This window comes from Tamandua tetradactyla, chromosome 11 (genome assembly GCF_023851605.1).
Source record: "Tamandua tetradactyla isolate mTamTet1 chromosome 11, mTamTet1.pri, whole genome shotgun sequence".
In the NCBI taxonomy this organism is placed as follows: Eukaryota; Metazoa; Chordata; class Mammalia; order Pilosa; family Myrmecophagidae; genus Tamandua; species Tamandua tetradactyla.
In genome coordinates this window covers 7805407-7832685 of record NC_135337.1, presented here as the reverse complement: position 1 = coordinate 7832685, position 27279 = coordinate 7805407, and the positions used below count along the sequence as shown (strand labels likewise).

Sequence of the window (27279 nt, the reverse complement as noted above, 5' to 3'; positions counted from 1 at the left end):
CTTTAGTTTCAGCACTCCTGCCTTTCCCTATAGCCCAGGATCATTGATTTGATATGGGCTGGGTATACTGCCTGTGAAATACTCAGTCCTTTGTAAGATTTTTCTTAATTACCAAGGCCTATTGGTCCTCTCTCTTCAATGTCTGTTAGGTTCAACCTGTCTTCTGTTCCCATATTAACCACTATTTTCACATCTGATTTCTGCAGCAATGAGTTTTTAGTTGATCTCTATTTTTCCCATTCTAGCATCTCCTGGTAACCAAGGCTGGACAAAAGTACTTAAAACTCCACTTTAATGCTAAAGAACCAAAATACTTACTCCTGGTCTATGGGAACTAAGTCCAGATTCCTCAGCTTAACACCAAACCCTTCCCCATCAACTCTCCCCACCCAATTTTTCCAACCACATCATCACCCACAGACCTTGTTCATTCTACTGACACTTTTTTTTTTGCTACTTCTCACCTTTTACCCTAATTTTCACCAAGATAAATAGCCCTCTTTCATAAAGTTCCTCTTTTCTTCAAAAATCCTACTTGTAATTCCATCTCATTGTGACTTTTTCTTAGCCTGAATCCTTTCATTGTAAATCATATTCAACTATGGAAGTTTTCATATTTCAACTTGTTCCTTGCCTCCCATGAATTTACTTTTAAGACATATCATACATTCACAAGAGGACACATAATATGCTCCCTGTAGTTTTAAGCTTATTAAAGGAAGTGATAGTGTCCTCTATGCATTTGCATAACCCACAGTACTTAACATGGTCTTACACACCTAAAATATTTAGAAAAAAGTCTGTTGTGATAAAATATGCTATATAATGTGGGTAGGCTTTTATGAGTGATCCATTCTGTCTTCGTTATTCATTACAACAATTACCCTAGGTCTCTTGCCTGGCATAGTCTATGCTTCTTGTCTCTGCCTAGGGACTTCCACTATGCCAGGAGCAGATGGGCCTTCCCTACAGGAAGACCCAGGAATCTGGCAAAGAGTGCGCCCCTGAATACTTCTGCCCAAGCAACAGGGCTATTGTTCTGAAAGGAATAAACAAGGTATGGTCTCCCTACTGAGGTACAGAGTCCAACCCTGAAAGGCCACAATGGCCACAGAGAAATAACCTTCTTTATTTCCAGAGTAGCCATGTTCCTCCTGTAATAAACTGACGTAGAGGGGGGCTTACAAAATACCTCTAATGAAGCTTGTTTGATTTGTTCAAGTTTTCACAGTATTATCACCAGTAGAAAAGTCCCCTTCCAATCTGCTTCTTTGTCACTATAGTATTCTGAGACCTTATCGAGCACTTTGATTCACCTGCTACAGGCTGCACTGCTACTTCCCACATACCACACAAGGAATCATACTTTACCTCTGGTTTCAGAAACACAATCCTCAAGAAACAAAGGTCAAATGACTACCCACAATTGAAGCAATTTACTTTTTTCTTTTCTAAATGAGGAGGTCAGGACTCCTCTTGGTGAGGCTTGGCATTTGTATTTGTTTCCTAGGGCTGCCATAACAAATTACAAAAGAAATTTATTATCTCATAGTTCAGGAAGCCAGGCTGAAATCAAGATGACAGCAGGGTTTGGTTCCTTCTGGAAGCTCTAAGGGAAAATCTGTTCCATGCCTTTCTCCTAGCTTCTGGTGGTTGCTGGCAATTGTTGCATTTGTTGGCTTGTAGACTCATCATTTCAATCACTGCCTTGTTGTCACATGGTGTTCTCTTTCTGTCCTTGCCTCTTCTTATAAGAACACTAGACATAGGTTTTAGGGCCCAACCTAAATTCGGGATGGTTTCATTCCAGATCCTTACCCAATTACATATGCAAAGATCCTATTTCCAAATAAGGTCACAATTTGAGATTCCAGCTGGGCAAGAATTTGGGGGGAATATTTTTCAACCCACTACAGCATCCCGTTCAAAATGTCAACCTGAAGTCTCATTTTTCATTTGATTGTTCATTTAATATTAAGACATTCATTTATTCATTCATTTAATGAATATTTGGGACAGCAAGATAATAGGGGGTATTACAGAAATGCATAACAAATTGTCTTCATCCAAAGATCCTTTATTTTGGTAGGAAAGGTAAGTACACAATTTTGTAATAAGAACCATAAAAATAGAGCAAACAAAATTTTGAGGAGCAAAGATCAGTTCTTGTTAGGATTATCTGGATAGCCTTCATGGAGGAAGTAATATTTGGGTTGGGTCTTGAAGACGCCCATAGATAGAGCTTGAGATAAAGCAATATGAAACATAGATAATAGTAGGAGGGGGGTGGCTCACTTTGCAGTATTGGCTATGTACAGGAGAGTCATGATAAGGCAAGAAAGGATGTTGGGGCCAGACCAGGGAGGTACTTGAATGCCAGGCAGGAGTCAGGCTTTATTTGATGGGCAATGGGGAACCCTGAGGTTTTATTTTTCTTTTTAACAACTTTATTGAGATAGTGTTGACATACAATAAACTATGTTTGAAAGTATATAATTTATTAAGTTTTGGCATGTGTATACACCCACAAAACCACTGCCACAATCAATATAATGGATATATTCAATCATCCTTAAAAATTTCACTGAAAGATTTTAAGAAAATGACAAAGAAATGCTTTAGGAAAGTATTTGTTGATTTTTAAAACCTTTTTTTATGTATACTATAACATATAAACAAAGCAAAGAAATAAAACAGCAATAGTTGTCAAAACACTCTTCAACAAGTAGTTATAGGACAGATCCCAGAGTTTGTCATAAGCTACCATATGATCCTTTCAGATTTTTTCCCTTCTAGCTGCTCCAGATTATAGGAGGCTAGAAGGCTTAAATATGTTTTTATCATCACAATCGACTTTTTTTGTGAAAAATAACATATATACAAAAAAGCTATAAATTTTAAAGCACAGCACCACAATTAGTTGCAGAACATATTTCGGAATTTGACATGGTTTACAATTCCACAATTTTAGGTTTTTACTTCTAAGATACTGGAGACTAAAAGAGATATCAATTTAATGATTCCACATTCATATTCATTTGTTAAATTCTATGTTCACTGTATAACTCCACCATCACCTTTGATCTTTCCATCCCTCCTTTAGGGTGTTTGGGTTATGGCTATTCAAAATTTTTCAAATTGAAAGGGTCTGTCACTAACATGGGGTAGGGAGATGGAACTAGCTGATGTTCTGGAGAGGCTGGGCTCTCTACGTTTCTGAATTTATCTGGTCCAGGGACCCATCTAGAGGTTGTAGGTTTCTGGAAAGTTACTCTAGTGCATGGAACCTGTGGAATCTTATATATCGCCTTAGGTATTCCTCAGGATTGGCTGGAATGGTCCTGGTTGGGATTTGTCTAGTTATGATAGTGTGCTGGTTTGAAATGATGTATATACCCTAGAAAAGCCATGTTTTAATCCTAATCCTATTTTGTAAAGGCAGCTGTTTCTTATGTGATTTAATCAAGAGTGGTTGTTAAGCTGGATTAGATGGAGTGGGTCTTGATTGGTTTACTGAAGTCCTATAAAAGAGGAAACATTTTGGAGAATGAGAGATTCAGAGAGAGCAGAGAAGAATGATATAGCCACGAGAAGCAGAGAGCCCACAAGCCAGCGACCTTTGGAGATGAAGAAGGAAAACCCCTCCTGGGGACCCTCATGAAACAGGAAGCCAGGAGAGAAAGCTAACAGATGATGCCTTGCTTGCCGTGTGCCCTTCCAGCCGAGAGAGAAACTGTGACTGTGTTCGCCATGTGCCTTCTCACTTAAGAGAGAAATCCTGAACTTCATTGGCCTTCTTGAACCAAGGTATCTTTCCCTGGATGCCTTTGATTGGACATTTCTATAGACTTGTTGTAACTGGGACATTTTCTCGGCCTTAGAACTATAAACTAGCAACTTATTAAATTCCCCTTTTTAAAAGTCACTCCGTTTCTGGTATATTGCATTCCAGCAGCTAGCAAACTAGAACAGATAGGTAGTAAGATCTAACTGAAACTTGTTTAAGAGCAACCTCTAGAGTAGCCTCTCGACTCTATTTGAACTCTCTCTGCCACTGATACATTATTAGTTACACCTCTTTTCCCCCTTTTGGTCATGATGGAATTGTTGATGCCAGGGCCGGATTCATCCTTGGGAGTCATCTCCCACATCGCCAGGGAGACTTTCACCCCTGGATGTTATGTCCCACATAGCAGGGAGGGCAATGATTTCACTTGCAGAGTTGGGCTTAGAGAGAGTGAGGCCATGTCTGAGCAACAAAAGAGGTCCTCCAGAAGTAATTCTTAGGCAGGCCTATAGGTAGTCTAAGCTTCTCCATTACCAACATAAGCTTCACAAGAATAAGCCTCAGGATCAAGGGCATGGCCTATTGATTTGGGTGTCCCTTAAGTTTGACACAGTATCAAGGGATTCCCTGATGGTAAGGTTTAATAGCTCCATATTCTTTCTCCCATCCCTCAAGGGACTTTGCTAATACTCTTTGATTATCTGTTAATATACTCTAGGATGTATCCAGGCATTACAATAATCTAAACAGGATTAAAGGACCTCTTTCTTATTCTGTGCTCCCTGTGTTTCAGTTGTTCAAATGAGCTATACAGATAGGTTGAGTTAGATTATGTGCTATAGAAAATTTCAATTCCAGACCAAGTAAACTTTTCTTCCTTTGGTCTCAAAGAGTATGCGTGGTTCTAAAATATAAATACTGTCTTCCTTACACCTATGTTCTGGATTACTTTAACCCCAACCTGATCAGCTTCATTCTTATCTCTAAATATCAGGTGAAATTGTGAAATATAATATATATGCAAAAAAAGCAATAAATATCTAAGTACAATTTAACAAGTAGTTATAGACAGATTTTAAAGTTTGGTCTGGGGAACAGTTCCACAATTTTTTGTTTTTTTCTGCTAGCTGCTCCAAGACACTGGAGACCAAAAGCAATATCAATATAATGATTCAGCAGTCATACTCATTTGTTAAATCCTATCTTCTCTGTTACACTCCTCCTCTTTAAATAGCATATATACATAAAAGCAATAAATTTCAAAGTGTATTCCAACAATTAGTTGTAGAACAGATTTCAGAGTTTGGTATGGATTATAATTCCACAATTGTAGGCTTTTATTTCTAGCTACTCGAAGGTACTAGAGGCTAAAAGAAATATCAGCATAATGATTCAGCACTCATACTAATTTGTTAAACCCTACCTGCTCTGTATACCTTCACCATCACCTTTGATATTTCTCCCAGTCTTTAGGAGTATTTGGGCTATGCCCATTCTAACTTTTTCATTTTGGAAGGGGCTGTCAGTACTCTGGGATAGGGGGATGGAGCTAGTTGATGCTCTGGAGAGGTTGGCCCCTCTGCATGTCAGGACTTATCTGGTCCAGGGACCCATCTGGAGATTGTAGGTTTCTGGAAAATTACCCTAGTGCATGTAACCTTTGTAGAATCTTATATAATGCCCAATGTGTTCTTTAGAATTGGCATGCATGATTTTGGTTGGGGTTTGGCAAGCTATGAAAGGTAGTAATGTTTAACTGAAGCTTGCGTGAGAGTGACCTGCAGAGTAGCCTCTTGACTCTACCTGAACTCCCCCAGCCACTGATACCTCATTTGTTACACTTCTTTTACCTTCTTTGGTCAGGATGGCATTGCTGAGCCCATGGTGCCAGGGCCAGGCCTGTCTGTGGGAGTCATCTCCCATATACATAAGCACTATTGATTCAGTCAAGTTGCTCTTCAGGCCCCCTTCCCTCCGCAGAGCTGGGAAATTTGAGCAGATATGAACTGGCTCAAAGCCCCAATACCCTAATCACTTGGTTGTTCTTTCTAGCAGAGTCAGGCTTCCACTACTACCGACTCTACCCATGACCTGAGGTATCTCATTAGGATAAACTATCAGGTGTGGTTTGGGGCCCACCATGAAGAACAAAAGACACACAGGAAATTCCAATGTACAGCTTACCTCCTAGAAACCAAAGACACAGACCAGTTAAGTACTTTATTATATTATATACTTACATGGAGGTGGAAGATAAAACTATAAGCTGCTTCCATCTGCGAGACAGAGTAAGTGGAAAGGAAAATATCAAACTAGAACCTTATAAACTCCAAATCATAGGGGCTCTAATGGCATAGTGCTTAAAATGTGTCAGACACTGGATAAGCCTTTTACAAAATGCATTATTTTATTTCTAATAACAACTCTATGAAATAGTTACCAAATTATCTTTCATTTACAGATGAGGAAACTAAGGCACAATTATGTCACTTTACTAATATCACAATTAGCCTATGGTCAAACTGAGTTGTAAAATCAGGCAATCTGAATTCTGGGCTATAATGTCTTATTCCTGCAGCCCTGTTACTTCAGCTCTCCTAGGATAGGGTGGCATAGCAACAAACATAATATCCCAGGCCAAACCTGCTTTATCCATTTGCTCCATCACAAGGGCCCCATATCCTCAATATCAAGATACTGCATTGTACACGGATCTAAATTCATAGTCTTGTAACTGAGAGTTAAGGATTAACAAATGATTGTGATTACTGAATCATTATATAGATGCTTTTAAATTATATATTGTAAAATAGCCAAAAGGAAGTACCTGAAATTACTGAACTATAATCCAGCAGCCTTGATCTTTGAAAATGATTATATAACTATACTACCTTTATTTTATAATTTTAAAAACCTCCTGACTGGCCCTGCTTGTACCCCCTTATCCTATTTTACAACTTTAGAGTCTTGTGATCACAAAGACAGCCCCTAATGTTTATTAATGAAGGAACTTGAATCAGCTCAGAACGAACACTCCCCAATTCCTAAACTATCTTACTAGATAAAATTAGATCTAACCAAAATTAACCCACATGACATGTGCAGTAACTTAAAGTTTAACCTGTAAGTAACCTATACCTCATTCTGTGATTTTCTTACATATGTTCTGTGACTAAGTATGTAATCAGCCCGCACATGCACAATAATTAGATCTCTAAATTCGTCATCTTGAGCATTATACTCATTATTCTAAAGCCTGCCCATCTTTTGGTACTATAAAATGATCAGTTACTGCAGTTCAGAGAGACAGATTTTAGACTGATAGGACATCTGATCTCCATGCTTTGCATGGCAATAAACTTTTTCTCTCTTTGAAACCCTTGTGTTATAAATTGGCTGTTATGCTTATTGGGCAGAGAACCCCAGATGTGACTGGTACCAGTCAAAGTTTTATGGGCAACATAGGATTAAACAGGGAGCTGATAGGAGGGGAAAGAAAGGAGAAACAGGAGATGGTCTTTGACATTTATTATTCAATTTAGATTGCACTTGCTGAATCTTAGTTCAATTGGGTAGACAGAAGAATTTTATCTCAGAAGTAGAATAGCATTAGTCAGACTGAAAATAGTGATTTAACTCAAGAGGTCAAATACTACAAAATTCACCAGGTTGAGTTAACAGAAATGTCAAGAACAAAAGGATGCATCACCTCTCTTAATTGGTAAGGAAAAAGCTACTTTCTACTAAAGAGAAACTCAAAATCTCATTTCTGCTTTAATAATCTATTTTGATTTATCCAGAAATAGATGAAATAATAACTAGAAAAAGTCAAAACATATTAGTAGCACTACAACTTTACTTTCCTGCATTTAGGAGAGCCAGATGGCTGGCTGGCTGGAGGAAGGAGAAGTGGTTAATTTAGTTAAACTTCAGCCAGTCATTGAGCCTCTCTTCAAAAATATAGCAATGGTTTTCTGCTTGGCATTCAGGTAAACAGCCTGATTTGGGGACTTATGGATGAAGGAGTCTCTCCCTGATGGATGTCTATTAATCTATTAGACAAGGGACTATTTCGAGATACCAAATCATAGGAACCACGTGCTTTGCTTCTAATCACTCTCAGTTGTGGTAGGGGCAAGGAAATATGTATCCTGTATTGACTATCAAGAGAAAAGAGTTCTCTGATTTGCCAAAGGCCCTGGAGAAAGTATCAATTATGCAAGAACTACCACTCTCAGAATTGGTTCTGAAAAAGAGTTAAGTATCTATGAGTTTAAACCTTATTTACCACTGTGTTTGGCAGGAATTATCAGGACTGCAGTAGAGTTTAAATTACCCAAGTAAAAGCTTTTATTTAGCTTTAGAGCAGAGGTCGGCAAACTTTTTCTGTCAAGGGCCAGATAATAATTTTAGGCTTTATGCCATAACTACTTAGCTTTGCTGTTGTGGTGTGAAAGCAGTACAGGCAATATGTAAATTAATGAGCGTGGCTTTGTTCCAATGAAACTTTATTTACATAAACAGGCAGCAAGCCAGATGTGTCCCCTAGACCATCTTTTGCCAACCCTTGTTCTAGTGATGATTCTCAAACTGGCTAAAAATGTATGAGAGAATCAGAATCCCTAAGGATGGGGGCTGGGAATCAGCAATTTAACAAGTTCCATAAGTGGTCTGTGATTCATACTCTGAAAAACACTGTGGTATGCTGCTAGCTTCATTTTAGCTGGGGTGGCCCTACTGTCCTAGATGTGGGCCAGTACTTCCTTTATCCTGTGGTAGTAAAAATGCAGTAAATGTTTTCTCTTTCTTTGACCTTTCTAGTAGACAGACAAGATGAACAACTGCTATTTTTGGCTGCCAACCTTTAAAATGTGTAAAAGAATTCTACTCAGGTGAAATTACCATGAATTTTAGGTATGAATTTGGAAGAAAATTCTCAACTTAAAATAAGATTTTTCACACCAAAAATTTCCCTGAAATCCATTAGGTTGAAAATTAGTAGATAAGATCTTTACCAAAGGACGGCTAAAATTGAAGGAACAGTTGGTCTACTCTTTCCACCCAAAATATCTCCAGCAAGGGCATGCCCTGTTGCCTGGAATTCCATCACTCACAAGTCATTATATCTTGAAGTTGTTGCTTCAACAGGATCCCATTAAAACTCATATAAAAACAGAAAATGTGAAGTCTCAATAGGCCTCTAAGAGCTGCTCCAAACTTTACAATCAGTAGAAAACAAATTATTTATCTTAATTCAGTTCTGTCCAAATGAAGTGGGTTTTGATTTGTTTTAATCACAAAAAAATTTAACTACTCGATCATAGAGGGAGTGATGTCCAACCTCAGGAGCAGTTCCACCTCCTCTTCAGTGCTCCAGATTTTCCTGGAAAGAATCGTTAAAATCATATAGTCAAAGGGATGGTGCTTATCAGTAATTTCCAAAAGAAATCAAGGAATGATCTGCAGGGGAATACAAATCTTCCTAAGGCTTCGTTCAGCTAATGCTGGAAATGGATGGTTGTACTCTTGCCAAGGGTCCATGACAGCAGATATTCTAATGATTAATAAGACATGGGCTCAGCATCCCTCCTATAGTTAGTGCTACAGCAGATACAACCAATTGTTTATTGTTAGATAATATTTTCCTCAACACACACACCTAAAGATGTTAGTGAAAGCAGGCCCAGAAGTTTACTTGGCCATGCTAAGATTCGAACTACACCATCAGTATACTTTATAAATCCTTATTGTAGAAAGTAGAGATTAGCTTACAAAGTCAGCAGTCAGTATTTTAGGCAATATGACTCTGGAGTCCAACTCCTACAGCCTGAGTTTCTAATTGCTCCCCTTTTCCACAGCAAGAAAATCCTGGCATTTTCAGCAAAGTAAGGCCTGTTTCCTTACTTAGTTTTCAACTTACAAAAAAGGTCATAAATTGGAGTCTCAGATACTGATAGAAAAACAATTTAAATGTCTAGCAAAGTTATGGATGCCAACTTACTTACCCAACCTCCCTGGCCCTGGATGAACTCCCGGATGGCACTGTTCCCATTGATCATGTCTGTCACAGGGATTGCCACCTGTCTTGCCATTTCAGGAGCCATGTGGGCCACACATTCAAGAAGTTTCACAGACACTGCCAAAAATGCTCTCTCATAAGCTAAGCTGGAATCCTGAGCACACCAAGCCTTGCTGAGAAAATCCACTGTATCCTGGAGTATAGCTCCTGCCTGGGGAGAGAGACAACATATGTCAGTGGAGTATCACAAGAAGTGCAGAGTGCTGCAGGTTCAGGAATCCAGTAAAAAAAGAATTACCGAAAGAGTGGGACATATGTCACTGGTGGTATCTGAGGAAATCTTAGGGTGTAAATGGATAAACTTTTCTCATTTTAATATTTTGTTACTTATTTTAATGCTTAGTAGAAAAATACATAAGTAGTCGATCGAATCCATGATTTCAGATATTATTACTTAGGATGAACAATATTATTGAAAGAAAAATATTAAGTACCTGATAGTATAGCTAGTCAAATTATGAAGGTATTGGTTGCGTGACTGAAGTCTGAGAAACTTGAAATTAAAAAATCTTCCTCCTCCCTTCCCAAACAATTCAGTTCAAAATCCATTAGGTAGGGCTGAGCAAGATTCAGTGCGGGACCAACAGTGGTTACAGCAGGGTATTGGTGCCCAAACAAGCTGAGAAGGGCTTCCTTGTGGTAAAAAAATGGAGAAGCCTGGTGGACAGCATGCCACTTGTCAGGATGCAATGAGAAGAACACAGTAATGCTTCTATGATATTTCTACCAATGTGCTTATCTGCAACCTTTCATAAGGAAACATCACACAAATCCAAGTGTGCCAGTTTGAATCTGTTGTGTACCCCAGAAAAGCCAAGTTCTTTAATCCTCATTCAGTATTGCTGGCAGGGATCTTTTTTTTTTTTTAATTTTTAATTAAAAAAATATATATAACAACAAACAAACGCAAACATTCTTAACTTATGATTATTCCATTCTACATATATAATCGGTAATTCACAATATTATCACATAGTTGCATATTCATCATCATGATCATTTCTTGGAACATTTGCATCAATTCAGAAAAAGAAATAAAAAGACAACAGAAAAAAAATTCATACATACCATACTCCTTACCCCCTCCCTTTCATTGATCACTAGCATTTCAATCGAAATTTATTTTAACATTTGTTCCCTCTATTATTTATTTTTATACCATATGTTTTACTCATCTGTTGATAAGGTAGATGAAAGGAGCATCAGACACAAGATTTTCACAATCACACAGTCACATTGTGAAAGCTCTATTGTTATACAATCATCTTCAAAAAACATGGCTACTGGAACACAGCTCTACATTTTCAGGCAGTTTTCCCCAGCCTCTTCATTACATCTTGACTAACAAGGTGATATCTATTTAATGCATAAGAATAACCTCGTAGATAACCTCTCAACTCTGTTTGGAATCTCTCAGCCATTGACGCTTTATTTTGTCTCATTTCACTCTTCCCCCTTTTGGTCAAGAAGGTTTTCTCAATCCCTTGATGCTGAGTCTCAGCTCATTCTAGGATTTCTGTCCCACGTTGCCAGGAAGGTCCACACCCCTGGGAGTCATGTCCCACATAGACAGGGGGAGGGCAGTGAGTTTGCTTGTTCTGTTGGCTGGAGCGAGAGGCCACATCTGAACAACAAAAGAGGTTCTCTTGGGGGTGACTTTTAGGGGGAGGGATCTTTTTTATTGTTTCCATAGAGATGTGAACCACTGAATTGTGGGTGGTAACCTTTGATTAGATGGTTTCCATGGAGATGTGTCTACACCCATTCAAGGTGAGGTTGCTACTAGAGTCTTTTAAGAGGGAACCATTTTGAAAAAAGCTTTAGAGCCAACAGAACCAGTGCAGCCCAAACAGCCAGGGACCAGAAAGAAAATGCCCCCAGGGAAGCTGCTGAAGAAGCCTGGAGAGAAAGTTAGCAGACATTACCATGTGCTTTTCCAGCTAAGAGAGAAATCCCAAACATCATTGGACTTCTTGAATCAAGTTATCTTTCCCTGGATGCCTTAGTTTGGACATTTTTATAGCCTTGTCTTAATTTGGACATTTTTATGGCCTAACTGTAAACTTACAATTTAATAAATTCTCTTTTTAAAAGCCATTCTGTTTCTGATATAGTGCATTTGAGCAGCTTGACCTAGAACATCAAGGTTAGAAACATTCTACAAAATAACTGCCCCATAACAACTGTCTGGGCCATGAAAATCAAGGAACACTGAGGAACTATTCCAAATTGAAGAAGACTAAAGAGACATGACAACAAAATGCAATGTGTGATTCTGGCCTGCATTTTTTTGCTATAAATATCATTATTAGGACAATTGGGAATACTTGATTGGGATCTGAGGATTGCATGGTGATAATGTATCAATGTTAACTTCCTGGTTTTGATGGCTAGATTGTGACTATATAAGAGTGTCCTTGTTTGTTAAAAATATACACAAAGTATTAGAGAATGATGGAACCTTATCAGCTACTTTCAAATTATTCAGGAGGGAAAATTCTTTGCATTATACTTGCACTGTTTCTATGAGTTTGAGATTGTTTTAAAATTAAAAAAAATGAGAAACAAGTGGATTCAGCTAGACTACATAGGTGAGCCTAAGGACAAGCAATTAGGAATAATAGGTCCAGTTCTGCCAGGATGTATAGTAGGCACAATACCCAAGCTGTATTCAGAAGTAATAAAGAATCGTGGCTAAAAGTGTGGTTCTGGAATCAATCTGGGTTCAAATTCTAGATTCAACATTTATTGGGTGACCTAATTGCTTGTTTGCCTATACTTCCTGTGCCGGTTTGAATCTGTGGAGGACCCCAGAAAAGCCATGTTCTTTAATCCTCATTTAATATTGCTGGCTGAAAGCTTTTTGATTGTTCCCATGGCGATGTGACTCACCTGAGTGTGGCTATTAACTTTTTTTATTAATTAAAAAAAATTAACAAACAAAACATTAAGATATCATTCCATTCTACATATACAAGCAGTAATTCTTAATATCATCACATAGTTGCATATTCATCACTTCTTAGAACATTTGCATCGATTTAGAAAAAGAAATAAAAAGACAACAGAAAAAGAAATAAAATGATAACAGAGAAAAAAAAATTATACATACCATACTCCTTACCCCTCACTTTCATTTACCACTAGCATTTCAAACTAAATTTATTTTAACATTTGTTCCCCCTATTATTTATTTTTATTCCATATATTCTACTCTTCTGTTGATATAGTAGCTAAAAGGAGCATCAGACACAAGGTTTTCACATTCACAGAGTCTCATTGTGAAAGCTATATCATTGTTCAATCATCATCAAGAAATATGGCTACTGGAACACAGCTCTACATTTTCAGGCAGTTCCTTCCGGCCTCTCTGCTACATCTTGAACAACAAGGTGATATTGACTTAATGCATAAGAATAACCTTCAGGATAACCTCTCAACTCTGTTTGGAATCTCTCAGCCATTGACACTTAGTCTCCTTTCATTCTTCCCCTTTGGTCAAGAAGGTTCTCTCAATCCCTTGATGTTAATTCTCAGCTCATTCTAGGGTTTTTCTCAGTCCCTTGATGCTGAGTCTCAGCTCATTCCAGGATCTCTGTTCCACGTTGCCAGGAAGGTCCACACCCCTGGGAGTCATGTCCCATGCAGAGAAGGGGAGGGTGGTGAGACTGGTCATCATGTTGGCTGGAGAGAGAGGCCATATCTGAGCAACAAAAGAGGCTCTCTTGGGGGTGACTCTTAGGCCTAAATTTTAAGTAGACTTGACCTATCCTTTGTGGGGTTAAGTTCCATATGAACAAACCCCAAGACTGGGGGCTCAGCCTATAGCTTTGGTTGTCCACACTGCTTGTGAGAATATCAAGAATTCAACTTGGGGGAAGTTGAATTTCTCCCCACTCTCACCATTCCTTGAAGGGGGCTTGCAAATACTTTTCCAGTCACTGATCAAATCACTCAGGGATTCATCGGGGCATCACTCTGGACAAACCAACAAAATCTCATGTCCTACCTGAGATTCCAAGTACTTATGATATTCAATCAAACTATCTACATGAGTTATATTAGGAAATGCTCTAGTCAAAATCTAAATTTTGTAACAAATAAACATTTTTTGCTTTAGTCTCACACATAAGGTGACATTTTAAAATATTAATTATCATCTATTTTCAGCACCCTGCAATAATGACATCCCTTTGTTCTTCCTCATGCAAAAACATTTTTAAAATTGTACCTTGTACATTTCACTATATTATACACTCTAGGCATTCCTAGATTATACCATCTCAATCTTTACCATCTATCTTTCTTTCTGATTTCATTTATGTCCCCAGCCCTCCTCTATCATTCTCACATGCAGCTTCATTCAGTGTTTTAACATAATTACATTACAGTTAGGTAGTATTGTGCTGTCCATTTCTGAGTTTTTATATTCAGTCCTATTGCACAATCTGTATCCCTTCAGCTCCAGTTACCCAATATCTCACCCTATTTCTATCTCCTGATGGTCTCTGTTACCAAGGAAATATTCCAAGTTTATTCACTAATGTCAGTTCATATCAGTGAGACCATACAGTATTTCTCCTTTTGTTCCTGGCTAATCACACTCAGCATAATGTCCTTAAGGTCCATTCATGTTGTTACATACTTCATAACTTTATTCTGTCTTACAGCTGCATAATATTCCATCTTATGTAAATGTCACAGTTTGTTTAGCCAACTGTCTGTTGATGGACATTTTGGCTGTTTCCATCTCTTGGTAATTCTTAATAATGCTGCTATAAACATTGGTGTGTAAATGTCCATTTGTGTCCTTGGTCTCATGTCCTTTCAGTAGAGACAGCATATAGATGGGTCCTGTTTTTTAATCCATGCTGCCAGACTATGTCTTTTGATTGGAGAGTTTAATCCATTAACATTCAGTGTTATTACTGCATGGGTAGTACTTTCTTCTACTATTTTGCCTTCTGGATTTTATATGTCATATCTAATTTTCCTTCTTTTTACGTTTACTCATAGTCTTCCTTTCTACACTCTTCTCCACACCTCTTCTACCTTCATATCTGTCTCTAGTGTTCCCTTTAGTATTTCTTGCAGAGCTGGTCTCTTGGTCACAAATTCTCAGTGATTTTTTGTCTGAAAATGTTTTCATTTCTCCCTCATTTTTGAAGGACAATTTTGCTGGATATAGAATTCTTGATTGGCAGTTTTTCTCTTTTAATAATTTAAATATATTATCCCACTGTCTTCTTGCCTCCATGATTTCTGCTGAGAGATCTGTGCATAGTCTTATTGGGCTTCCCTTGTATGTGATGAATTGCTTTTCTCTTGCTGCTTTCAAGATCCTCTCTTTCTCTTTGATCTCTGACATTCTGATTGTTCAATGTCTTGGAGTATGTCTATTTGGATCTATTCTCTTTGGGGTATGCTGCACTTCTTGGATCTGTAATTTTAAGTCTTTCATAAGAGTTGGGAAATTTTCAGTGATAATTTCCTCCATTAGTTTTTCTCCTCCTTTTCCCTTCTCTTCTCCTTCTGGGACACCCACAACACGTATATTCATGCGCTTCATATTGTCTTTCAATTCCCTGAGTCCCTGCTCGTATTTTTCCATTTTTTTCCCTATAGTTTCTGTTTCTTGTCGGATTTCAGATGTTCCGTCCTCCAGTTTCGAAATCCTATATTCTGTCTCTTGAAATCTACCATTGTAGGTTTCCATTGTTTTTTACATCTCTTCTACTGTGTCTTTCATTCCCATAAGTTCTGTGATTTGTTTTTTCAGACTTTCAGTTTCTTCTTTTTGTTCTTTCCTTGCCTTCTTTATATCCTCCCTCAATTCACTGATTTGATTTTTGATGAGGTTTTCCATGTCTGTTCGTACATTCTGAATTAATTGTTTCAGCTCCTGTTTGTCATTTGAATTGTTGGTTTGTTCCTTTGACTGGGCCATATCTTCAATTTTCCTAGTATGATTTGTTATTTTTCGCTGGCATCTAGGCATTTAATTACCTTAATTAGTTTATTCTGGCAGTTGCTTTCACTTCTTTTAGCTAGGGTTTTCTTACTGGATGAATTTGTTGTCTATCTGTTCTTTGACATTCCGTTCAGCTTTATCTGGACCTTTAGCTTAAGTTTTGTTTAAAAGAGGAGAATTTTTCAGTTCTTTTCTTGTTTCTTGTCCTGCTTGTGTGGTGCCTTTCCCCGACACACACTTAGGAGGGTCTACTTAGATATTATAGACCCCAACCAGATTTTCCCAGACCAAACTGGCCTCCTATCAGGAGGAAAGAGTCACCTGTGTTGGTTTTCCCTGAGGGAGAGACCCAGCAGGTTGAAAGACTTTCCTATGAAGTCTCTAGACTCTGTTTTTTCTTATCCTGCCCTGTGTGTGGCGCTTGTCTGACTGCAGGTCCCACCAGCATAAGATGATGTGGTACCTTTAACTTTGGCAGACTCTCCCTGCTGGGGGCGTGGTGGAGACAGAGGAGAGGTTGTAGGCTGGTTTTAATGGCTTCAAATTACCAAGCCTTGGGGTCTGAATTCCTTGATGGAGGGATTCCACTTGAGTTGGGCTTCACCCCTCCCCCTGGGGGAGGCATAAGCTCCAGATAAGCTCCCAAAAGAGCTCACTTCTGCCTATGCCTGGGGCAGTTGCAGCCTGAAAAGTCCTGCTGCTGTATCCAGAAGCAGTCAAGCCTTTGTAGATACACAGCCACAAAAACCTCTGTTTCCTTCTTTTTCCTGCCCCCTTGGCACTGGGGCAAAAATGAGCAACCTCCGCTTTGATCAGGTTTACCTAAGCTGGGGGCCTATTTTTAGTAGTCAGAATTTGTTAATTAGTTCCACAATTGGCATTTGACTGTGCTCAGTTCCTGCTGCTGGTAAAGTCCTTTCCTTTCCCCTCTGGGAAGCGGCCTGTGGGGGAGGGACGCTGGCCGCCACAGCTTTGGGAACTCATGGTTCTGGAGGGTGCTTGCAGCTGGTCCAGCTGGTCCAGACTGGGTTACGCTGTGTGTCTGGTCACTGACGTTGCCCCAGGAGCTGTTGTGTATTGTTTCTGGTTATTTTTAGTTGTTCTGGAGGATGAACTAAAACGCGCACGTTGTTAAGCTGCCATCTTGACCCGGAAGTCTGATTGTGGGTATTAACTTTTGATTAGAATGAGATATGACCACCCATTCCAGGTGGGTCTTGCTTAGTCTACTGGAATCCTTTAAAAGAGGAAACAATTTGGAGAGAGGCCCTTTTAGAGCCATGAGACCAAAAGTCCATGCAGTCAGAGGCCTTTGGAGATGAAGAAGGAATATGCCCCTGGGGGAGCTTCATGAAATAAGAAGCCTGGAGAGTAAGGTAGCAGACATCACCATGTTCACCATAGGCCTTTCCAGTTGAGAGAGAAACTCTGAACTTCACTGGACTTTTTTGAGTGAAGGTAATCTCTTCTTGGTACCTTAACTTAGACATTTTTGTAAAATTGCTTTAATTGGGACATTTTCTTGACCTTTGAATTGCAAATTTGCAACTTAATAAATTCCCCCTTTTAAAAGCTGTTCCATTTCTGATATATTGGATTCTGGCAGCTAGCAAACTAAAACACTTCCCTTTCTGTATTTGCTTAAATGGATATCAAGTCAGGAAATACTTATTGAGCGCCTTCTGGGTACAAGGCACTGTTACTAGGTTGGGTAAATACATTAATGAACAAAACCGGTGAGATGTTTGCTGTCTGGGTGTTAAATGCAGATGGAGAGAGGATGCTCTAGGGATAATAGTTTCTATGACATCTCATTATGTGCTTAAAGGAGAAAAATAAACAATAGGGAGAACAAATGTTAAAATAAATTTAGTAGATTGAAATGCTAGTGATCAATCAAAGGGAGGGGTAAGGAACATGGTATGTACAAATTTTATTCTGTTTTCTTTTTATTTCTTTTTCTGAATTAATACATATGTTCTAAGAAATGGTCATGATGATGAATATACAACTGTGTCATGATATTGTGAATTATTGATTATATATGTAGAATGGAATGATCATATGGTAAGAATGTTTGTATTTGTATGTTGGTATGCTTAATAAATAAAATAAATTAAAAAAAAAGATTAAAGGAGATAGGGAGGGTTCCAGATGGTGCCTTAGTGAGGTGTGGGATTTAGTTCGTCCTCCAGAGCAGCTAGTAAATAGCAGGAACAGTACAGAACAACTGCTGGGGCCATGTCAGTGACTGGACACACAGCCTACACCAGTCTGGACAAGCTGGACCGGCTGTGATCCCACCCAGAAATGTGAGTCTTCCAAGCTGCAGAGGCTGGTGCCCCTCCCCTACAGGCTGGTTCTCAGAGGGGAAAGGAAAGAGACTTATGAACAGCAAGGGACTGAGTTCAACCAAGCTCCAATGGGAATTAATTAACAAATTCTGACTACTAAAAATAGACCCCCCCAGCTCAGCTGAACCTCAAATAAAAGCTGAGGTTGCTGGTTTCTGCCCTGTTGCATAGGGGGCAGGGCTGACAGACATAGGAAAAAAAAAAAAAAAACAGAGGTTTTTTTTTTTAGATCAGACAGCACAAAATACTTGAAAAGGTCTGGGCCCTGGAAAGGAGGGAGCACATAAGACTTGGAGATACATAAAACAATGCACCAACTTGAGCTCTTGATTGGCAAACTTGAGGAATGGGGGTCCTGCTCTGAAAAGGATTTTTTTTTTTTTTGGCTTTGTTTCTGTGGCTTAACTGCTCTTGGAATACAACTGCAAGGCTTCTCTGGCTCCAACTGCCCCAGGCAAGGCCAGAATTAACCTTGTCTGAGAGACAAAGTGGCTGGTCAAGTGAAAGGAGTTAATTCCCTGGAGGCTGTGCATTCCTCAGAAGAGGAGTGGGGCCCAGCTCAGGTGATTCCCTCCCTCAAGGAATTCAGACCCCTGGGACTGGAAAACTGAATCCATTAAAGACAGCCTACAACCTCTCCTCTGTCTCAACCACGCACCCAGCAGGAAATATCTGCTGAAGTTAAAGGTACCGCATCACTTCATGCTGGTGAGACCTGCAGGCAGACAAGTGCCACATACTGGGCAGGACAGGAAAAGCACAGGGTCTAGAGGCTTCATAGGAAAATCTGTCAGCCTACTGGGTCTCACCCTCAGGGAAAACTGAGGCATGTGACTCTTTCCTCATGAGAGGAGGCAAGTCTGGTCTGGGAATATCTGACTGGGGTCTATAGTACCTAAGTAGATTCTCCTAAGGAAAAAAAAAGGCCTCATACAGGCAGGACATGAAACAAGAAAATAAAAACAGAAAAATTCTGATCTGTTAAACAAAATCTATGCTAGAGGTCTAGAATAAGCTGAACTGAATGTCAAAGAACAAATAGACAACAAAGTCATCCAGCAAGAAAATCCTAAGTAAAAGAGTGAAAACAATCTCCAGAATAAACTAATTAAGGAAATTAAATGTCTAGACACAATTAAATGTCTAGACACCAAAAAATAACAAATCATGCTGGGAAAACTGAAGATATGGCCCAGTCAAAGGAACAAACCAACAATTCAAATGAGATACAGAAGTTGAAAAAATTAATACAGGATGTTCGAACAGACATGGAATATCACATCAAAAATCAAATCAATGAATTGAAGGAGGATATAAAGAAGACAAGGGACAAACAAAAAGAAGAAATCGAAAGTCTGAAAAAACAAATCACAGAATTTATGGGAATGAAAGGCACAGTAGAAGAGATGAAAAAAAAACAATGGAAACCTACAATGTTAGATTTCAAGAGGCAGAAGACAGGATTAGTGAACTGGAGAATGGGACATCTGAAATCTGACAAGTAAAAGAAAATATAGGAGAAAAAATGGAAAAATATGAGCAGGGACTCTGGAAATTGAATGACAATATGAAGCACAAGAATATTCGTGTTATGGGTGTTCCAGAAGTTGAAGAGAAGGGAAAAGGCAGAGAAAAACTAATGGAGAAAATTATCATTGAAAATTTCCCAACTCTTATGAAAGACTTAAAATTACAGACCCAAGAAGTGCAGCATACCTCAAACAGAAAAGATCCAAATACGCATACTCCAAGACACTAATCAGAACATCAGATGTCAATGAGAAAGGGAGAATTTTGAAAGCAGTAAGAGAAAAGCAATCCATCACATACAAGGGAAGCCCAATAAGACTATGTGTAGATTTCTCAGCAGAAGCCATGGAGGCAAGAAGACAGTGGTATGATATATTTAAGATTCTAAAAACAATCAGAAAAGAGCAGAAGTAGCTATACTAATATCCAACAAATTAGACTTCAAATGTAAAACAATTAAGAGACAAAGAAGGACACTATATTTTAATAAAAGGAACAATTCAACAAGAATACATAACAATCATAAATATTTATGCACCGAGCCAGTGTGCTCCAAAATACATGAGGCAAACACTGAAAAGAGAAACAGACACATCGACCATAATAGTTGGAGATTTCAATTCCCCACTCTCATCAATGGACAGAACGTCTAGACAGAGGGTCAATAAAGAAACAGAGAATTTGAATAATACAATAAATGAACTAGACTTAACTGATATTTATAGAACATTACACCCCACAACAGCAGGATACACATTTTCTCAAGTGCTCATGGATCATTCTCAAGGATAGACCATATGCTTGGTCACAAAGCAAATCTCAATAAATTTAAAAAGACTGAAATAATACAAAAACACTTTCTTGGATCGTAAGGGAATGAAGTTGGAAATCAATAACAGGCAGAGGGCCAGAAAATTCACAAATATATGGAGGGTCAACAACACACCCTTAAACAACCAGTGGGTCAAGGAAGAAATTACAAGAGAAATATCTCGAGGCAAATGAAAATGAAAATACACCATATCAAAATTTATGGGATGCAGCAAAGGCAGTGCTAAAAGGGAAATTTATTGCCCTAAACACCTATATCAAAAAAGAAGAAGGAGCAAAAATCGAAGAATTAACTGTTCACTTGGAAGAACAAGAGAAAGAACAGCAAACTAATCTGAAAGCAAGCAAAAGGAAAGAAAGAAAGATTGGAGCAGAAATACATGAAATTGAGAACATGAAAACAATTGAGAAAATCAACAAAACCACAAGCTGGTTCTATGAAAAATCAGTAAGACTGATGGACCCTTAGCAAGGTTGACAAAAAGAAGAAGAGAGAGGATGCAAATAAATAAAATCAGAAATGGAAGAGAGACATAACCACTGACCCCACAGAAATAAAGGAGGTAATGAGAGGATAACAACTTTATGCTAATAAACTGGATAATGTAGATGAAATGGACAACTTCCTAGAAAGGCATGAACAACCAACATTGACTTGAGAAGAAATAGATGAACTCAACAACCAATCATAAGTAAAGAGACTGTATCAGTCATTAAGAAGCTCCCAAAAAAGAAAAGTTCAGGACTTCACATGTGAATTCTACCAAACATCCAAGAAAGAATTAGTACCAATCCCACTCAAATGCTTCAAAAAAATTGAAGAGGAGGAAAGGCTACCTAACTCATTCTATGAAGCCAACATCACCCTCATACCAAAGCCAGACAAAGATACTACAAGAAAAGAAAATTACAGGCCAATCTCTTTAATGAATATAGATGCAAAAATCCTCAACAAAATTCCTGCAAATGAATCCAGCAGCACATTAAAAGAATTATACACCATGACCAAGTAGGATTCATCCCAAGTATGCAAGGATGGTTCAACATAAGAAAATCAATTAATGTAATATGCCATATCAACAAATCAAAGCAGAAATCCCCCATGATCATCTCGATTGATACAGAAAAGGCATTTGACAAAATTCAACATCCTTTCTTGATGAAAACACTTCAAAGGATAGGAATAGAAGGGAACTTCCTCAACATGATAAAGGGAATATATGAAAAACCCACAGCTAACATCATCCTCAATGGGGAAAAACTGAAAACTTTCCCCCTAAGATCAGGAACAAGACAAGGATGTCTACTGTCACCATTGTTACTCAACATTGTGTTGGAAGTTCTAGCCAGAACAATTAGACAAGACAAAGAAATATAAGGCATCAAAGTTGGAAAGGAACAAGCAAAACTCTCACTGTTTGGAGATGATAAAATACTATATGTCGAAAAAACCCCAAAATCCACAGTAAAACTGTTAGAGCTAATAAATGAATACAGCAAAGTGGCAGGTTACAAGATCAACACTCAAAAATCTGTAGTGTTTCTATACACTGGTAATGAGCAATATGAGGAGGAAATCAAGAAAAAAATTCCATTTACAATTAGAACCAAATGAATAAAATATTTAGGAGTAAATTTAACTAAGGATACAAAAGGCCTATACAAAGAAAACTATAAGAAATTGCTAAAAGAAATCACAGAAGACCTAAATAAATGGAAGGACATACTGTGTTCATGGATTGGAAGACTAAATACAGTTAAGATGTCAATTCTACCTAAACTGATTTATAGATTCAATTAAAATCCCAAACTTACTTTGCAGAGATAGAAAAACAAATAACCAAATTCACCTGGAAGGGCAGGGTGCTCTGAATAGCTACAAATATCCTAAGAAAGAAAAATGAAGTCAGAGGTCTCACACTACCTGACTTTGAGGTGTCTTATGAAGCTACAGTGGTCAAAATAGCATGGTACTGGCATAAAGATAGATATACTGACCAATGGAATTGAATAGAGTGTTCAGATATAGACCCTCTCATTTATGGACAATTGATCTTTGATAAGGCAGTCAAGCCAACTCACCTGGGACAGAACAGTCTCTTCAATAAATGGTGCTTAGAGAACTGGATATGCACATGTAAAAGAATGAAAGAGGATCCATATCTCACACCCTATAAAAAATGAACTCAAAATGGATCAAAGACCTAAATATTAGATATAAGGCCATAAAACTTTTAGAAGGAAATGTAGGGAAATATCTTATAAGACTTGTAATAGGAGGCAGTTTCCTAGATCTTTCACCCAAAGCACAAGTATTGAAGAAAGAAATAGATAAATGGGAACTCCTCAAAATTAAACACTTTTGTGCATCAAAGAACTTTGTCAAGAAAGTAAAAAGGCAGCCTACACAATGGGAGACAATATTTGGAAATGATATATCAGATAAGGATCTAGTATCCAGAATATAGAAAGAGATTGTTCAACTCAACAACAAAAAGACAAACAACCCAATTACAAAATGGGCAAAAGACATGAACAGACACTTCTCAGAAGAGGAAATACAAATGGATAAAAGGTACCTGAAAAGATGCTCAACTTCCCTGGCTATTAGGAAAATGTAAATGAAAACCATAATGAAATATCATCTCACACCTACCAGAATGGCCATTATCAATAAAAAAGAAAACAACAAGTGCTGGAGAAGATGTGGAGAAAGAGGCACACTTATCCACTGTCAGTGGGAATGTAAAATGGTACAACCACTGTGGAAGGCAGTTTGGTGGTTCCTCAGGAAGCTAAGTATAGAATTGCCACATGATCTGGCAATACGATTGCTAGGTATCTATTCAGAGGACATGAGGGCAAGGACACAAATGGACAATTGCACACCAATGCTTATAGCAGCATTATTTGCAATTGCCAAGAGATTGAAACTGCCCAAATGTTCATCAACAAACGAGTGGCTAAAAAGTTGTGGTATACACATATGATGGAATATTATGCAGTTGTAAGACAGAATAAAGTTATGAAGCATGTAATAACATGGATGGACTTTGAGGACATTATGCTGAGTAAGATTAGCCAGAAACAAAAGGACAAATATTGTTTGGTCTCACTGATATGAACTAACATTAATGAATAAACTTGGAGAATTTCAGTTAAAAACAAATGCCATCAGGAGAAATAGGGTAGAGATTGGGTAATTGGAGCTGAAGGGATACAGGTTGTGCAACAGGACTGATTGTAAAAATTCAGAAATGGATACCACAATACTACCTGATTGTAGCACAATAATGTCAGTATACTAATGAAGCTGAATGCGAGAAGGATAGAAGAAGGAGGGCTGGGGACACATATGATACCAGAAGGAAAAATAGATGAAAACAAAAAAAATGTTTTTGCATGAGGAAAAAAAAGATTAAAGGAGATAATAAATGAAAGGCATTTAGAATAGTGCCTGACACATTACAAATGATGGGTTAATACTATCATTATTGATGTTAATCAGCACATCTCCTAGAACAATGTCCTATGGTCTTTATTCCCAATACAGAATTCAAGTGATACAACCACAAAGTAGCATTCTGTTGGAGTTATCCCTCATTGCATCAGACTTGTGGACTGTCTATCCTTCCTGTATATGATTTCACTGCTGGACACTGCGGTTAAAAAAAAAAAAAAAAAGATGTACACCCCAACAAGCTGGGCTCCCGTGCACAATAAGTACTAAAACAGATGCATAAAAGATACTTGTCAAGAATAAAATGCTAAGATATCCTCTATGTCACTAAGCCAGATATGATGAAAACCAGTTGGAGATGACCTGAAGACAAGCTATGCCAAGAGCTTTCTACTTCAATCACACTTAGGTTTTGATTAACTACTGAAGAACAGGCAATATGTAAATTCTTGCTCTATCTCCTTGGATGAATATAAGCCTCCAAGGATTTCAAAAAACATTTCTAGTCACAATGGTATAAGAGTGGCAGGAAAAGGGAGAGTAAAAGTATAAAACAGAAAAAAACAGTAAACAATAGAAAGAAGTAGGAACCTGACCTGTCCCTGAATGGTTTCTGCAATGACATTTTTGGCAGAAGCCTCCAATTCTCCATTGAACTGGTCACCCAATGTCCGAAGGCGCCCAGCAATGATGACCACATCAAAAGAGCAAGGATCTCCTAGGACAGAGGGAACACAGTCATACTTGTCACAGTGCTTGAAGGCTAGTGCTAGCAATCTAGACATTGGGGAAGGTTCTCTAAACCTTTAAACAATTTTGCCATCACTCTTCCAAAAACAACTAAAATGTTCTGTTGACATCAGGTTAGAAAATTTCCTTACAATGAGAATCTCTCTCACTTCCGAGAGGAATTCAGGTGTGGCTGAGAGCTTGGACTTTGTCTTTTGAAACTTAAGAGGACATAAGGAAAGCATACTCAGATTCTCTAATTGACCTAAAATTAATATTCCAGGCCAGGAACCTTACCTGAATCTGGTTCATCTATACAACAGAGGCTCCGGTTAGACACCTGCAGTGTGGTGCCCAAGAAGTCCGTGAGCAGAGAGTCAACAATGCATTTAGTTTGCTCCTCAAAAGTTTGGGGGCTCTTCATTTTAGATGTTTGTGGCTGTGTTTTCCTTTTCCATAAAACAGGTAGTTTTCAGCTCAGCAGAAAGTCAGATACACTATAATCCAGCAGATGTGTTTTCTTCTTGTAAAGTTGCCTAATAGGACATATAATCATGGATCCTTTCCCACCTACTTTCTTCAAAAATACTGTTCAGAGAGGCTTCTAGGAAGAGCTCACTCACACACGGAACTGGGGAAGACTTTTGCGGAAGACTTTATTCCCTTATCTCAGAAACACACCCTAGCCATTATGTAAGATTAATGAATACCTTTTATAGGAAGTTAACTAATCTAGAGTTGAAATAGAGTTGAGGAAGAGCGTCTTTAGTAGTTTTATTAAGAAAGACTTCCTGTTAGGTCCTGAGTATCTGTAATCTAAAGGAGGAAGGTTTTTTCCCCCCAACGTTTTTATTGTTAAATATAACATATATACAAAGAAAAGAGGAAAAAAAAAAACCAATGATTTTCAAAGTACACTTCAATAAGAAGATACAGAAGAGATTTCAGAGTTTGTCATGGGTTGCCATTTCACTAGTTCAGATTTTTCCTTCTAGCTGCTCCAAAACACTAGAACCTAGAATATATTTTTTCTTTTTTGTGAAAAATAACATACATACTAAAAAGCCATCAATTTCAAAGCACCTTGCAACAATTAGTTGTAGAACAGATTTCAGGGTTTGGTGTGTTAAAATTCCACCATTTTAGCTTCTCCCCTCTCTTTCTCCGCCGGCCCGCCGCGCGGCGCCCCCGCCCCGCAGCAGCCGAGCCGCCCGCCCTCCTTCTCCCCTCTCTTTCTCCGCCGGCCCGCCGCGCGGCGCCCACGCCCCGCAGCAGCCGAGCCGCCCGCCCTCCTTCTCCCCTCTCTTTCTCCGCCGGCCCGCCGCGCGGCGCCCACGCCCCGCAGCAGCCGAGCCGCCCGCCCTCCTTCTCCCCTCTCTTTCTCCGCCGGCCCGCCGCGCGGCGCCCACGCCCCGCAGCAGCCGAGCCGCCCGCCCTCCTTCTCCCCTCTCTTTCTCCGCCGGCCCGCCGCGCGGCGTCCCCGCCCCGCAGCAGCCGAGCCGCCCGCCCTCCTTCTCCCCTCTCTTTCTCCGCCGGCCCGCCGCGCGGCGCCCCCGCCCCGCAGCAGCAGAGCCGCCCGCCCTCCTTCTCCCCTCTCTTTCTCCACCGGCCCGCCGCGCGGTGCCCACGCCCCGCAGCAGCCGAGCCGCCCGCCCTCCTTCTCCCCTCTCCTCCCCCTCCTGCTCCGGCTGCTCTCCAACCACCACGGTGCCCTCTTCCCCCGCCTTCACCGTGCTCCTCCGCCACCAGCCTCGACAGCCTTGCCGCCCTCACCTTTCCTCCTCCAGAACAGCTACTGGGGGAGTGGAGATAATACAGAGCAGCTCCCGGAGCCACGAGGGAGATCAAAGGGACAGCGTACCCCATCCTGGAACGGCTGACTATCTGGGAGAACCAGCTCCGGTGAGATCACCAAGGGGCACGGGCTTTCCTGGGTGGGACGGCAAGCGACCGGAGTCCCTCCCTTCCACCTTCCTGGGCCAGCTGGTAGAATTGGACAGGCGGTCCCCTTAGGCCGCGGCGGCTGGTGCCCCCACCACACGAGGCCCCCCGGAACAACTGAGATAGTTGGGTCGGAAATCCCCAGACTGCGGAGAACAGTGACCGGGGGATCCCTTCCAAACACGTGACTCCCCCGTCGGCTGGGAACAGTGTACTCTCCCGGGCTGCGACAGCTGGCGCCCTCCCGCCACGCTTGGTGCCCCGGGCCGACTGGCTAATTTGGCCGGACGCTCTCCTGTGCTGCGACGGCCGGCGACCCTCCCCGCGTTTGGAACCCCGGGCCGGCTGGCATTCTTCCAAGACGCTTCGGTTGCCGAACCTCCCCTACGGCGAGAGTTTTCCAGAGTTGAGGGACCCACAGCAACTTTCGCTGGTGGAACGCACAGACAGGCGTGTGCCACGAGCGCCACCTACTGGGCAGGATAGGAAGAACAGAACCCGGAGATTGCACAGAAAAATCTTTCAACCTGTGGGGTCGAACACCCGGGGAAATCTGACTAAATGCCCAGACGCCAGCAGAAGATAACGGATCACGCT

The 27279-nt window shown here is 39.8% G+C and overlaps 2 protein-coding genes across 15 annotated transcripts in view; one reads left to right on the top strand and one right to left on the bottom strand.

Annotated features, from left to right (window-relative positions):
* Positions 1–27279, top strand: part of DCLRE1B (DNA cross-link repair 1B) — a 139486-nt gene that overhangs the window by 77332 nt on the left and 34875 nt on the right. The gene's annotated exons all lie outside the window — the stretch shown is intronic.
* On the bottom strand, positions 412–25867 carry BCL2L15 (BCL2 like 15). The gene is made up of 4 exons (XM_077119856.1): positions 25039–25867; positions 24609–24730; positions 9793–10017; positions 412–9170 (listed from the first exon to the last, which is right to left on the bottom strand). Exons 1-4 carry the CDS (start codon positions 25163–25165, stop codon positions 9153–9155), a joined length of 492 nt encoding a protein of 163 aa, XP_076975971.1. The 5' UTR covers positions 25166–25867; the 3' UTR covers positions 412–9152.

Bases quoted from the DNA above. Each gene is read 5' to 3' on its own strand.
- BCL2L15 (XM_077119856.1), bottom strand. From the start codon at position 25,165: ATGAAGAGCCCCCAAACTTTTGAGGAGCAAACTAAATGCATTGTTGAC. The intron at 24,731-25,038 runs GTAAGGTTCCTG...CCTCTGTCCTAG, and splicing joins TATAGATGAACCAGATTCAG to GAGATCCTTGCTCTTTTGAT. The intron at 10,018-24,608 runs GTCAGGTTCCTA...CTCTCTCCCCAG, and splicing joins CAGAAACCATTCAGGGACAG to GCAGGAGCTATACTCCAGGA.